Consider the following 16,338-nt stretch of genomic DNA (forward strand, 5'->3'; position numbering starts at 1 on the left):
TATTATTTACAATAAAAAATTTTTGTTCAGCTTCAACTTCAAAGACGTATACCAGCTTGCCTTGGGAAGCACTTTTAGTCATAAGTCGTTGCATGTTTACAACTTATTTTGTCGTGATAATCTTCAGTCGAGAAGTTTGTAGGACGAATTCAGACTCATCCTTTATAGGCGCAGCTTTTTATGCAATGAAACATGAATTTAATCCAATACTAAATACTTATGTTATAAAGCTGTAATAATGAGCAGTTTGAATAGGCCTAGCTGAATTACTGTCTACCCGCACCTTCTAAACCGTCTACGTCATCTCCCTACCGGGTGTAGATGGTGTAGCAACTTAGGAGCAGGTGTTGAAGTTAACGTCCACCAGTAGAAGGATTTCGGTTACATTAACTTCAGTGCCACTTCCGGTAGCAAAAGCAACTATGGGTTGCATTTCATCCACATAAGTAGCAGAAGGTACCAGCGTACACTAACAGAGCCTGTGAAGCTGGATCCACAATATAAAAAAAAAATTGGTTGTCTGTAAAGTCGGTTTACGGACGATAGTTTAACGTGACAACGTCATAACAAAACATTGATGAAATTATTGCATACTTTTATGAATAAAATTGAATCATTTTTATGGATTATCACTATTTTGTATGGATGCAAAGAAGGAGTGAAATGAAATCTACAATTTAATTGATAAATTTAGTTTTATTTGCTCTCATTAATTCAAATATGTTTATTACTTTAACGAAGAGATTATTTTAACTATAACTTTTATACATTTTGCTATTTAACTTCATCAAATTTGTGTTATTCTGTTAAGGATAGGACGATGATAGGAAAAATAGGAAACGAATTCGAGTGTTTCAAGTGTAATCTACCTCGAAAAAGTCAAATCGATGGTTGTTCCAATCGTGTGGAAGAGAGATAGATGCTGCGCAAGCGTACAATGAGCGTAATGGGACACTTTTTCGTGCGTGCAGCCGGCGTTCATCGCTTTATTAGACGTTGTCACGTCAAAAATAACATTAAGAGTAACAGCAGGTCATATGCTTGGAATTTGACCGCAATGTTATAAAACCTACTGAGGTAGAACACACAGATCAGGGTGTCACAGGAGGGGTCAGAATATATTTTATTTATGTACGGACGCGTGGTTCAAGAAGCAAGATCAGAATAGGGTGCCATTTTGGTGAGAGTTAGGAACTGTTTATACAGAATATCCCTAAAATAATGTCCCAGTGTCAATGATATATTATAACAATTTAATTTGGACTATTTACAACAAATCATACATATAATTCAAGGTGAATTAGCCTAGTTTTTTTTTACAATTGTTGAGTATGCTCACCTTTAGTTATACAGCACAAAGTTCAATAATTATTCTTCCCACACTTTGGTTAACACGTCCGGAGTAATGGAAGCAATAGCCTCTTCAGTTCTGTGTCTCAACTCTGGAAGATCATTAGGAAGCGGCGGAACGTAGTCACAGATTTATTTATAAAGCCCCAAAGGAAAAAAAAATCGCATTGCGTTATGTCAAGTGAACGTAGGCAAGCGAAAAAGAGCTCTGTCGTCTCGAGCTCTACGACCAATTCAACGGTCGAGGACTTCACTTTGAACTGATATTACAGATTCATTCTTAGCTAAATTGCAGAACAGAAAACGCTTTGCGCTCAGGAGTCTACGTAATTTTGTGTAGGTGGCGCTGCAAGCCAGAAAAACAACAAAGCAGTACTCGGGCATGCGCTTGTCTAAACATGTTTGTGTTACTCTTTAATAATTGAGACCTTGAATGAAAACTACAACGCTTACAGTTTAAGTTGATACTATTTAAATTTATAACTGTGGCATTTTTTTTAACTTATCATAAATGGAGGTGGGAAATTATGGAGATATAAATTTGCGTAGGTAATACTTCCTTTAAAAATTATCATCATAATTATTTACACAGGTGACTTGTGACTTTTTATAAATGTTTGTAAAAATACAAAAAAAAAGTATTTTTGTTAAATTTCGTTTGTTAAAATGTTTGTTTACCTCCCGTGTGCCAGGAGGGGGGGGGGGGGGTTCCCACTGAAATTAAGAATCCCCTCACCAAGGGTGCCCGCTTCCGCTTGGAATAGCGTGACAGTGAAAACACGTTTGACGTCAAAACTATGTTTTATGGAAAAGTTTCTGTATGTTTTAAACTTAAATAAGGGAAGTATACAACATACAAGCACCGTGTCCAGATGTGACGTGTCGGTTAACCACCTGTTCAAAACTCTCGCCCCTTCCCTTGTAAATATACAGATTTGCGCCCCTGATTAACCCTATAGTAACTAAATGACGTTTGTGATTGAAAAACAGTGTTTACATGCTCTGATAGAAAATCACAATTTCACTTGTCGTAATATTAATAGTTCCACGCTCATATAAAGAGAAATGGAATATATATATATATATATATATATATATATATATATATATATAAAGATTCCAAAATCTTCATGAGCGACGAATTGATTCACGCGAGGTTCTTATTCCATTAAAATATCAAGAATCCGTTGTCTCTTTCTGGACACAAACTTCTCTCACTCCCTCTGGGCAAAAACTGAAGACGACGTAGCATCAAAACTTTACATTTTAGTCACAGAAATTTTCTAGAGTTCGTTGCACTTGATTTTTCCTTTTATTTTCAGCAGGAAAACTTTGAAAGCGTAAACGTCGGTAAAAAACTTCCAGGCTTGCATCCGACAACTTTTACTTTCCGTCGGCTTGCAGAGCTACCTAGATCTCTTTGTTGTGAGAATATTTACCACGCCCTTCCACACACTAGCATTATTTACTGGGGTAGAATGAAACATATCATTTTTATTTAACTACAATGTATAATAACTGCTAACACTCGAAATCCAAACTAAGTGAAACCTGAATGAATGGATTCCTTATGTTTGTTTTCCGTAACTGAATTTCACTGTTTCATCAGTTCATTGATGATTCCCATGATTTACTTGCCTGTAACCACCTGTTCGTATAATTTTCAGTCTTTAACATTTCACAGTGATTCAAGTAATATATCCAGATTTTGAGCTAAGGTACAGCAGTGAAAAAACTGATGATGCAGGATTGTTTATTCATGTGTCAGTTTTTGTTGTTGTTGTGATTTTAGGAAATTCAAAAGTATACCTGATGAGGAGTTCAACGTCTCGTCTATGTATTAATAATGAATTGAGTCTATTTGGTCTTGTCGATATCGATTTCTTTCATTGGATACCTACGTTTGAGGTATGAGGGGCGAAAAAATGTGACGGAGTGCACTGGGGGGAGGGGGGGGATGTTTATGTACATACCGCATAATCCAATTGTAAAAAAAAAATATATCGGAGTTAGACTCTTCCGAAATAATACAGATGTGCTTGGTGGGAGATGAGTATTCTGATTACGCAGTGCACCATGGTCACCAAATAAAATTATAATTTTTAAAAATAATAAGAGCGCTGCCTAATGTGAAGGAACGAATAAAGCCTTAAGCTGTTATGTGTCTGCCGTATAGGAATATAATCCCTGAGGGTCTTAGGGGGCCTGTACCTCCGATAGTGTCACGTAGACCCACCAACCGTTTAATGATGAACTCGAAAAAAGAGTGGAGTATTTCTGTACTCGCCAATGATGTGTAGCATCTAACCTCGGTAATGAGCAAATTCATATGCACGAAACACAGACACGAAATTTAACATAAAATTCTTTGAAATAATGTCGATCGTGATAAATGTATGCAAATTGTGTTTCCAGTTACATTTCTGGACGCGAACCACACGTCGACTATCGAATCATTCCATTTACAGACCGAAAATTTTAAACTGTATAATGAAGCGGCTTCGATGTAAGTGAAATAAGACGTGAAAAAAATTTCTAAACCCCGGCTTTGGACTTTATTTCCGACAAGGAATATATTATTAAAATTCCGCCCATCTTGTTAAAATTAATTTAAAAGTTTATAATATAGAGTTTTCCTTTGGCTTTGTGAACTTTGGTTCGCGCCATCACAGCCACGGATTTCAGAACCGAGGTTACACATTTCCGTTCCAGCGCTGTGTACCGAGAGCTAAAATGTTACACATCCAAATAAATTTCCACTGCATGCAGCTTGGACGACCCGGTCCACATCCTTACTTATTTAGACTTTTGAGGGGAAAAAAAGTATGTACTAAGAACTGGATGTGGTGATTTTTTTTTTCTCTCAGGTTTACCACCACTGCCTGTTCGGAACCAGGTACGACTTCCTCTGCGCCAACTACACAGCATTCGACCAGAAGACCTTCATCTGCCACTTCGTGTCGGAGGTGGACTGCGTGAACTCGCCCAAGTACTTCAGCAGGTGAGAACACTCCAGAGCGCTTCGCCCCGAGCTCAGTTTGTTTGCACGCACTTAATTCGCCAGAAAAAGCACTAACACTAACTGACTACTGACGCCGGCCGTCGGCCCGCAGGAACGAGGCGCTGTACAAGGCCGCCTCGACCACGACCCTGGCGCCGCTGACGAGGGCGACGCTGCCTCCGCCGCCGCCGCGACGCCAGCCGGACCCGGAGGAGGCGGGGGCGCCCGCCCCGCGCCGCCGCCGGCCCTACCGCCGCCGGCGCCCCGTCTACGACTACGTCTACGACGACGAGTACGAGGACGACCTGGCGGACTACGAGGAGGACGCTGTGGCCACCCAGGTGCGTGGTCAACAGGCGTCTCTGTGTTGGCAGGCCGAGTGCTAGGTCCTGTCTCATACTTAGACTGCGGTGCCGATCTACCCTCTCTTTCCGATGCACGATTTCTGACGGGGACGCACCACAACGCCGAAATACCACAACGCCGAACGTACAATAACGCCAAAAACCATAACGCCGAAATGCAAAATTGACCACAACGCCGACAGCTAGAAAACTGCTGTGTACCACAACGCCGAAATACATGAACCCCGAAAAATGTCATTGCAGGACTGCCACAAAGGTTAGGTTAGGTGAGGTTAGCACGCAAATTCATTCAGTTGTTTTTCATTTTGCTCCTGTGCCCCCTCCCCCCCCCCCCCCCAACCCGCATCTACATTTTTCGGCGTTACTGTATTTCGGCGTTGTGGTACGCAGCGGTTTTCTAGCTGTCGGCGTTGCGGTCAATTTGGCATTCGGCGTTATGGTATTCGGCGTTGCGGTATTTCGGCGTTGTGGTATTTCGGTGTTGTGGTAACGACCCATTTCTGACATTAGCGCTGTCCCTGTTTTGGCGTGCTCTGTCGGAATGATTGCAGCGGTAATAATTATACAGTATATAATTATTTTTTTTTAATATTAATGGGTATATTTATGCTTCACTTCATATAAATTCCCTGCTAAATTAAAGCAAACTAATCTAGAAGCAGGTGATGAAAAAAAAATCAATCGCAAAGGTTAGCCAGGCCCTTGCGCATGCCGCTTTATTACCGACGCAACTGCAATATCAAAATTTGTTATGATAAATTAGCAAAACCATCTTTGAAATTTAGTTATAGGTTGTTTGGGAAACACTATTTTAAAGAGTTTTTTTTTTTTGAGGCGACTTTAATTTTAGAGTCGCTGCTGCTGCTCGGAGTACATGATGAGTCTGCGGATATTTAATAATAAAATCATGAACGATTGCAAACTTATTGCTAGCCCCTCACGAAAAGTCTTCCTGGCATCGCGCCTGATTTGGTTGCAGTTTGGTTGCGAGTGTCGTAGAAAGTCCAAGCCCATTACTTATCTTGGCGTAGGCAGTTGGCACGTGGATATGGTTAAAAAAAAATCCCTTATCAATTTGTATGTCTCAGGTTCAATACAGAAATAGTTTAATATTTTATTCCTAGTACGTTTGAATACGCAAAGCATCAAAATTAAATCTCTTTACTTAAAAACGGGTGCTTTTTTTTTAATCCTCCGATGTGCTATAACAAAAAGGAAAAATTTACGTAACATTATAATATTACCACCACACGTTCAGCAGGGTCTTACTTATTTTTCTACGTAATCGCCAAAACGATCGAGGCATATGTCATATCGTAACACAAGCTTCTCGATGTCTTCTTCGAAGAAGTTAGCTGCCAGTGAATAGAGGTATAGGGCCAGCGCCTGGATCTCCCTCTTCCTCACGACGCCGTTGTGAGGCGGGTGGACTAATCGCGCGGCGCACTGGCTCCCGCATCAAGACTTACAGCCATAAAGTGATTCCTTTGTAAAACATAACTTTGTCTGAAAGATTTATTACAGTAGTGTATATACATTCATAACATTGGTCACAATTATAATCTAGACTAACATTATCTTTACATTTTGTTTGCATTACTTTTACTAACGTTTTTGTTACGAGAACTCTAGCGATGATGCTGGCTGGACCTGTTTCACACTCGTAATATTATGATAATTCCAGTTTGTTACTTGAAATTTCTGGGATCATAGTCATTTATTTAATTATATTATTGTTCTTTAAATATATATATTTTATACATCGTCTCTTTGTATGTATTTCCTCAGTTTGTTTGTTTCGGTCATGTTATTGTACTTTTAAAGTACCTGCCTTTTTGGACAATGTCTGTTGGCTATCACTAAAAATAAATAAATAAAAGTGCGTGTCTGATTTTTATTTGGAAAAAAAACCGTACATGGCAGTATTACAGCTCTGTTGGTAGATGGTAAACCATAGATGCTACCGTGCGTAGAAAACAATCATCGATTTACTTCATGGCATTAGTCTATACCACATAAAATGTAAATTTGCAGCAAGTTTGTCATAGGCTGGAAATAGGCTTGCCGCGCAAGCCTGAAATATCAAGCTTGATTCAAGATTTATTAGAACTTATGTTCGAACATTCAAAGCTGAGATTTGATCTCTGCAAAATTGCCTAAGGATTGAATTTGGCATGCTGTGGCTAGATTCTTTGCTAGGTTACTGCAAACATCATGGTTTGACATGGCAAGCTTAATCCAAACTCGGATGAAGCAATGTTTTTTTGCTATCTGGGATATGTGTAACTATGAAAGTTAATGTGTTTTATGTGTTTGGTGTTCCTTCCCGCAGGGACGAAGTTCCTCTGTTCGCTCCCAGCACCCCGCCGCTGACGACCAACCTCGCAGGAAGCGACCTCGACCCCAGCAGCGGCCCGCCGCCGGCCAGGACGACCTGCCGTCGGGACCTGCGGCCGACCTCAAGCCGCGGCCTTCCAGCTCGGTGTACGACCGGCCCCGCATGGCGCCCAAGATACGCCGCCCGGTGCCCCTCAACGAGCGGGACAAGTACGAGTACAGCAAGAACCCCAACATCGTCACCACCCCTGCCGGCGCCGAGGCGAGCGCGCGGCCGAAGGCTCAGCCGGCACCTTCCGCCCCTGCCCTGGAGGACGACTACTACTACGACGACGAGGAGGTCGTCCAGCCGAGCAGAGGCGGTTCCCGGACGAGGCCCGCCCAGGAGTACTACCCCGACGAAGGAGAGATCGAGCGCAGACCGCTGAAGGCCGGAGGAGGAGGATCCCCCAGAAGGAACGTCGGTCGCGCCGGCTCGAGGAAGCGAGTCCCCAGCGCGGCGGCGGCGGCGGACGCCGACACTCCGTACGCGACGCGTCACGAAGCTGAGGAATACGACGAGTTCTACGACGAAGCGCCCAGACGTGTCGTGAGGCCCTCGGGTGCGAGGAGAAGGGTGAAGGACAATCTGAGAGACGAGGAGGAGTACGTGAGGAGACCGGCTCAAGCCGGTGGGTTCAAGTCGAGACCGAGAGCTAAGCCTCAACGGGTTGAACCTGAAGATTACTACGTGGACGAGGATCCAGTACCAGCGGCTAGGCCGGCGTTCATTAGTCGTCCGCAAAGTAATCGCGATGGGTACTCCAACAGAAGACGACCCCAGCAACCGGCTGACACAACTGCGGCAGACTACGTACCACCGAGGTCTCAAGCGGCTTCCGACTACAAAAGACCAGCTGGCAGGAAACCTTCTTCGTCTAGTCGTTATACAACTGGTTATGGGTCTGATGCTGAGTACTACGACGACACGGAAGATCTGCCAGAAGAGCCAGAGAGCTACAGAAGCCACCCAAAGCAGACTGCTCTTCCTGCACGTAGCACTTCATCCGGCAATCAGTACCAAGCGGCCGCCAGAGAGGCCGACAGTGTTCCTACTGCTCCTAAAGCGAGACCATATGCAGCAAGCAGCAGGTCCACTAGTTCGAATTCTCCTTCGTATCAACCACTGGCTCCGCAGTACTCTTCGGGTAAATCGCAACCAGCCAGAAACTATCCTCTATCATCTCTGATTGATGCTGAAGACCACCCTCTTCAAAAAACTTCGGTCTATCGTGAGAAGGCAATGGAGGAAGACAGAGAGTTGTCTCCAGCCCTGCGAAGAAACAACAAAGTTCCAACAAGGGATTCTGAACCTATCGAACCACCAGTAATACTAATGCCAAAAGGTTTTACCCCTCAGTCCAATATTAAACTTGAAGAAAGTCGAGCAAATACCAACCCATCAAGAACCATCCCATCTTATAACGGTGACGAGTCTCGCAGAAGGTTGACAGCAGATTCACCATCATCTGGACCTTCATCAAAGTTAACTGGCTCGAACAGCTACCAACCCAAAGTTATACCATCAAGAGATACTGTCAGCAGAACATCCTTTGGTAAGTACCGAAGTTCCAGTGGAGACACTGATTCATTACGTATTGCATCTCCCGTCATAGACAAAACCGCGGCGAAAGGAGCATCTCCCAGGCCAACAACCCCACAGAATTATAATAGTAACAAGACATCTGCAGATTATCCATCGTCATCGTCTAGAGGTGGATCCAATAATGCCCGACCCCAGGGAAACTTGGCCCTTAAACCTGTGTTAAGGGAGAGGGAGAATGTCCATATTGTCCCAGAAGAGCCTCTCAGGCACAACCTCGCCGACTTGGTCGACAACGATGACGACGTTGAACGAAATGACGTGTTGTCTCCGAACATCCAGTCTACAAGAAGCATACCCAGCGGCCCAGCTTACATGAAATCGGGTGATGGTCAACCTAGGTTTAGAGTTAAATTGTTTAAATCTAAACTAACACCCCAGTTCACTTCACAAAGTAACCAGTCCCAATCCTCGCCCATAAACACGTCACCTGATGGTGGTAATACTGACGTAGGGTTGTCGTCTTCTTTGGCAGGTGGTGGTGGTAGTGGTGGTGGTGATAGCAGAGGATACCTTGTCACGTCTGCTTCCCAAACCCAGTACACAAGAGCTCCATTTCCGACTCATTCGAAAGACATTGTCCTAGAAGTTAGTGCCTCTGACGCGGACGACCACACTGGGAGGATTTCTCCAGTCTCATCTCCTGGTGGCAGTTTTAACCAGAGGCACACGGATCAGTTCAGTAGCTCTCCCAAGCGAGCGAGTATTCCCGAACTTCCAACAGGCGAATACGTCTACACGCCGCAATCAAGACAAGCCTGGAGCCAGCAGAGGAAAAGGTCATCGAGTCAGTACCTCTCCTCGCCAAACTGAATTTTGTATTAAGGACACAATAAAGTTTAGATTCACGTGCAACGTGGTTCCCGGTCCAAAGCCCCTTGTATGACTCTTAATGCATGTATCTTCTCCAATGCAAAATGCCAGTACAAGCATTTTTGTTGGTGCTTAAATCTTTGTAACAGAGAAAGCACAGGTTGGAAAGTATTCAATACACAGCAGTCGTGCCTGCATGAATTTGGAGTCGATGGTTGGTTGGTGAGGGGGGGGGGGGGGGGGGGGGGGGGGGTTGGGTTGAGAGAGGCAAACCGACAGATCTTAGTTATTAGGTAAGTGTTGCATATGGGACACTTACGAGCACCCCATATAATTTCCCCACGCTTTGACAAAATTGTGGAGGGGAAAAATATATACTTTGACCTCCAACACAAATGAGTCAAGGAGCAACTGCCTGTCACCCCCTCCTCCCCCCACCCATCTATGGCTCCGGCACCCCTGATACACAGGCAAAAACTAATGAATGATTTGCTGCTTATTTCTATGTAACTTACGTGCCCTGAATAAACCTAAATTTTTTTATTAATTTTTGACGAATGTAGATACGTACCTATTCTAGAGAATCCACAATATGACTGAAATTATAGAGGCCTTTATCAAAAAATAAAAAATAATAATAAAATGGCCAAATAATGTAATAAGTGTAAATATCCAGTATGCTTTCTCTGAAATACTATGTGATTGTAAATATAAGATATTTTATGTTTATTAAAATATGATTATTTTATAGTTTAGATTGAAGTTAGTTGCAGACTTGCCAAACATGTATTAAATTTTTGGAATTAGGCTGCAAACAACAAAAGTTCTAGAGCAGTCACACAATTTTTAGTGAGAAAATTAATATCTTAAATTATAGTTAGATGTTTGATACAACTGCATTTCTTTTGTTGATAAATTTTGTTACAGTAGGCACAGTAATATGTATATTAGTATTATACAACACCATTTTTTATGGTTGGTTCTGAAGGTGTTTGTTTTTTTTTGCGGTACAACTTAGGCAGCATATTATTAACGTGTAAAAATAATGTAGTTAAATTAGTATAACATTAAACTTTGAGTGACATTTATGCAAGTTTACAAAACATTACCTTAAATTATTATTTAATGCATGAAAAATGTTTAAGAATCATAAAATATATGTAAACTTTTTAATTTTAATCTTGCAAATATCACCAAATTATTTTCATGGAAACCTTCGTAGCACCTACCTGCTGCACCTAATTTATTGAATTAGCTAATAAGTATGAATAAGTTCAGTTTTATGATTGGTACTATATATAGTTTTGAGTCTCTGATTAAATATTCCATTTAGAGTACAATATCATTAATTTGACAGTTACTGGTAATATCTTAGCTTAATATAGCCCAATAATGATCCTTTTGATATGCCCAGATGTGCAAAGATCATAGATAGTTTAAATTTAAAAATTGTTTGCTTTGCGGGTTGTTGGAGAAGGGGGAATTGGGTGGAGTTGTGTCCTTCCACGGGGGAAAAGCAAGGAGTTAGAAAATTTGTAACTTATTTTCACAAGTTATTGTTCAAAATAGTTTTTTTTTACTTCATAAATGATATTGTTAATTATTGAATGACACCATGGACAATCCATCCTCCCCTCTCCAACAAAAAAAAAAAAGGTTGAATTTCGAAAAATGTCCACCCTTTCATTTTAAGCTGGATACGCTCTTGTTACTGTGGTTAAAATCAATTTATAACTATTCACGTGTTTTATACATACTGTCTATTTTTTTATCACAAAAATTTTTAAAAATCTTTTGAATGTATTTGTGTAAAAAAAACCTTTCATGTTTTATTTGTATGCATGTTCAGTAATTTTTATTTATTTGTAAATTTTTTAATCCATTAAAACCATTTATTCTGTAAGTTATATTAGTTTTAAACAGTGACTCACTTGTAGGTGTCTACTATTAACCAGTGGCGTAGGCAGAGAGGAAGATGGTGTCCCTGACATCTTAAAAAATCCTTATATATATATAATTGTATATATCACCAAAAAAAACGCCATAATTTTAAAGCAAACTGCAGTCAAAGAGGTATTATCCCCTCCCCTACCCCAAAAGAAATTATATGTACAGTATTGTGTACAGCTATTAACTAAACAGTTAAATAATAGAATCACGGGAAATTTAAAACCATATTAGCAAAATTTAATTTGTCGTAAAGTATGCAGGTGTTGGTGCAAAAACTGTGACTGTTTCACTAAATAACCTAGGAAAAATTTTTTTTCGTCAATTCTAAACAGCTTGGTGCAGGTAAGAGTTCGGAAAATTTTAGCAGCAAGTAGTGTCATTACAGTAAAACTTCGTTACAAATGGTTTTTATTTTGAATTTTATTATCTGATGACAAACCCTTTTCATTTAAATTCATTTGGCGTAGGTAGCCTACTGAGGGTTACAGTATGAACCTTTGTTTGGACATCAATAAAAATGTTGTTTCAATAAAAAAAGATTAAGTCTTTATGGTCATAATATAATACAATGTAAATTTTAATAAATGCATTATGATACCATCTATTTCCTAAAGGTGATGGCAATACCAGGTTTTCTTTCAAAAATGTTTAAGCTGTGTGGTAAATACATTTAAATGTCTTTATGGTTGGGCATAAACAACAAATATTCAAAATGCAAATGTATGTATAATAGTGCCTAGAAAAAATTTAATTTTAATAATGTTTCTGAAATTCATTTCCTTGTAAAATACAATTTAAAGAGTATTCTTGACATTAAATTGGCAAATATTAAGTTATTTTAGCTACATACATAAAGTAGGTATTTGTAGTGGTTTTGTTTTAAAGTTTAAATATATTTTGTATTAATAATTTGTGTGACTTAGTAAAATCGTTAACATGCAAAATTAGTAAGTAGATAAGTTACAGTAAGTAGATTTGTTCAATGATTTCCATTAAAGAGCTATTTACTTTTTTAAAACCAACAAAAAATTGACTGTTTTTGAGCAATAAAACATTTTGTTATTGTAAAAATGGTGTGTATTACTTAATAGAAACAATAACTATTCACAAATGAAATAAATGCTGTTCTAATGAGTATACCTAACTATAACTACTTAATTCAGTTCAAACTACATAGTTGGTCTCAGTATTGGAGAAGTCTTGCAAATTTTGCAATAATGCATTTTTTAGTTTTTAAAATTAATGTTTTATGTAAAGGGCTTGCTGTAAGCTGTGTTAATACCAAAATAGGGAACGTCACTAAAAATAATTTAAAAATTAAACTGTTTTGAAAAAAATTGATTACAAAAAATTAAAAATATTTTGTTGTGTTACATAGAAAATTTGAAAGATCCACATTTACTTATAAGTTTAAAACTAAAGATTATTCAGACTAATTTATTACAAATGTTATTTGTTCCAAAACAATTTTTTTTGAAGGTTATCAATAGTAAAAACATTCTGTTTTGTACAACTACCGTAGTATAACATACCTATAAAATGGTGGTCCATGTTTACCCTCACAGGGAAATTTGAGCAAATATTTTTAAATAGTTTATATTTATGCAAAATAATTGGCGATAATATCAATTTCCTATTGAATTGTGTCATAGCCATTTAAAGATTGTGCCACATTCCCATCAACAAGTACACAGCACACATGCACAGAAGTTGAACATATACAGACAACAGATGCTACATTGTAATAGCACTAGCACAGGAAACCAGCATGCACACGGCACACATAATATTGTCCGAATTATAAATTCCCCTATCAGCATACACTGTGTCAGCGAGGAGGCTTACAGTTCACATGGATGAGATCCACACACAAATAGTTCTGAAGTTGGTTCTCCAAAGTTTGCTGATTGCTTGTGAGAAAACACAATAGTCAAGGATTTATGTATTTTATGTTCGTAGATTATTTTAAATAATGCTAACCTAACCAAACATTCATTTTAATTGAGATAAGATGACCTAACCTAACCTAACCTTTCACTTCGGTAAACTTCGGAACTGTTATGTTTTTGGTTGTGGCTTTCATCCCTGGGAACTATCCAGTGGCATAAGGTCGCTAGAAATTGTTTTGATATGTTCATATCAAAGATAACAAGTTATACTAATTTGAATATGGAATTTATTAGCGAGGCAGTGCTATATAGTCAGTCATTCATGGTAGTTTGTAACAAAATCTCATAATTAAACAGTGGTGGATGCAGGAATTTACTTTGTGATTCCAGGTAACAGCTCGTTGTGCATCACCCAAAATAAAAAACTGCCCCTTTACCATAATTAAGTACGGTATATATTTTTTTGTAATTTTAAGGAGGTACCTATATATATTATCCCCGGACAAACCACCCCCCTCCCCCTTCCCCTTCAAAACTTCTCACGGCCCAACTCAGAACCATCCATTGATCAAAAATGCTTGTATTTAAGTAAACAACTGCTTCATGTAATAAGTGACAAAAATGAAATGTTTGAAACTGTTAGAAGTAAATAAGGGGAAATAAACAGTTATTTTGTTTTTTAACTGCTGTGTTGATGAAGCTTTAACGTCTTTGCTGTGTATGTGCGGCTGTGCTATTTGCATGCTGTTTGCGTGCTGATGAGAATTGAACTAAGGCTTTAAACTAAAATGTTATCATCTTTTACGGCTAAACAGTTCTCTACTTTATTTATAGATTGTCTGGACTAAATATTTTTATGTTCTTAACAATTGTTTTTTATTTAAATGCTGTTACAAATATGTGTGTATAAGAGGAAGAAGCCAATTTTTCCAAACTTGAAAATGTCATTTGTAAAAGAAAAAAACACTTCTATTCAAAAAGTACTCATGACGTAGTATCGCTAGTTAAAATATATTTTTTTTTTCTTATGAATATTCAAAGGTGTAGCAGTATAAACTTAAGTTTAATTTCAATATATTTTTTCCCCCAGTTTTCTCCCATAATGGATTTAGATGCTCAAAGATTATGTTTACAACAAAACTTACACTTGAAAATATAGTTCTCTTTTCAAAATAATATTTTGTATGCAATATACCTTAGATATAACACATAAGCATGGTGCAAGTATCATGTCTCTTCAATACCAGATAATGAACAAAAATTAAAAATGTTTCATATGACAAGTTAGATAGGCCTATATATTTTCAAGGTAAAAAAAAAAACCTTTATTTACTACTTAGGCCAAATATATATACAACAATCATTGCAGTACCTCATTAACTAATTTAAGCAGGGTGACATTAATTTTATAGCTGTACCTGAGAAAAATTACAATCTCTTTGATGACAGTTTTGTACTTTTGGCACTTTTAATCTAAAACACTTATGGATATGTATCATTATTGATATAGACGTGCCAATCAAAACATAATAGGTACATAGGTACCGTACTGTTTAGTTTCATGGATTTCAAAAACCACTCCAGAAATCCATAAAAAAAAGAAATTATAGAATTAAAGTTTTAAATAGTAGTTCTGTTTATTTGTAAGTTTTATTGTTTTTGTAAGATAATTCTGTTTATTTGCAAGTTTTGTTTTCTTTGCAAGTTCTTTTTGTCTTTTTTTCTCTGCCCTCTTCTTCCAAAAATGTTTGCACCTCTCCAGACATTAACACCTAAACACACAATTATTAAATGCAAAAGATTTCAACAAGTAAATTCAGTGCAATATTAATTGATGTAATACTTGAATGCATAGCTGCCTTTCAAAAAAATATTAAAACAATTACATTCAAAAGTTTTTACAAAAACAATACTTCTTTTCTAAGCAACCAACAAACAATTAAGAAATTATAATCTGTCAGCCCTGATTTTATTTTTGCCATAACATAAGGTAAAAAACCAATACACTTTTGATAAATGTGTTGCTTAAAAAAAAATAGTTATTGGTACCTATATAGGTATATATCAAAATAAATCAATCTATATTAAGAAAAAATCATGTTAAAAAATTAATTTTTGTTAACCGATACATGATACCTACTAAAAATGTACATCCCCATGTATTATGCCATGTCTGTACTCATAAAGTTTTTTTTTTACTTGCAAATATGTTAAATTTCATACACTTTCTTTATCCCTAAAAACTAACACAAGCTCCCAAAATTTATTTCATGCAAAGTCAGCGAAGTCATTAGAGATGGAGACGAACAAAACATTACAGCCCAGTTTAGCTGGATTGGGAAAGAAAAAAAAAGTGGTCGATGATAACGAACAATTTTCCCTCCACTTCATTGAATCCCCCACAGGACAAAAAAAACATAAAAATCTGGCTTGCTACACCAGTCAGAATGAGGATCTATTATTGTGACACCTAACTCATTAATAGTATATTTAATAAGTAAAAAATTTTTTTGTGGAATTATAATAATTTTGTCCCACTTTCTTAATGCACCCTCAAATTCAGAAATTTGCTTTTCACCAGGCAAATTTTAGTCTTCAGAAAAAGTAGAAAGTGCTTCAGAAAAAGTAGAAACAACGTTAGAAAATGTAGAAATGGCTATATGGAAGGAATAATGTAGTTGGTAAACAGATGTAACCTTTTTTTATAAACTCACTATTATTGACATGTTAACAAGAAAACATACGCAAAAGAAAAAAAAAATCTATTGGTTGCCTTATCTTATGATTGTTACTACATGTCATTTTATTAAAAGTATATCAAAATTACAATTAGCTGATTGCAAGCTTTCATTGTTAGCAAGAAATTTTTTTTTTTTGTGTTCTCTGAATTCAGATAGGGTGATCTTTATTTGTTGTGTTCCTTTACCAAAAGTAATAAATTTTAATCTACATAAATGTCTTTACGTTTTTAATCCCAATCCTAGAACTTCC

General features: G+C 37.9%; 1 protein-coding gene across 2 annotated transcripts in view; it reads left to right on the forward strand.

Moving 5' to 3' along the window:
* Window positions 1-16,302, forward strand: part of LOC134528281 (nucleolar protein dao-5) — a 164,650-nt gene extending 148,348 nt beyond the window's left edge. The window contains exons 5-8 of one of the 2 annotated variants that reach the window (XM_063361772.1): window positions 4,218-4,351; window positions 4,464-4,692; window positions 7,049-8,648; window positions 9,171-16,302. In XM_063361772.1, coding sequence (XP_063217842.1) covers window positions 4,218-4,351; window positions 4,464-4,692; window positions 7,049-8,648; window positions 9,171-9,508 — 2,301 coding nt within the window. In that variant the 3' untranslated portion in view covers window positions 9,509-16,302. Of the gene's footprint in view, window positions 1-4,217; window positions 4,352-4,463; window positions 4,693-7,048 lie in introns of both variants that reach the window. The other variant, XM_063361771.1, reaches the window with a different exon arrangement.
* The last annotated feature ends 36 nt before the right edge of the window (window positions 16,303-16,338 follow it).

This window comes from Bacillus rossius, chromosome 1 (assembly GCF_032445375.1).
Source record: "Bacillus rossius redtenbacheri isolate Brsri chromosome 1, Brsri_v3, whole genome shotgun sequence".
NCBI classification, from domain to species: domain Eukaryota; kingdom Metazoa; phylum Arthropoda; class Insecta; order Phasmatodea; family Bacillidae; genus Bacillus; species Bacillus rossius.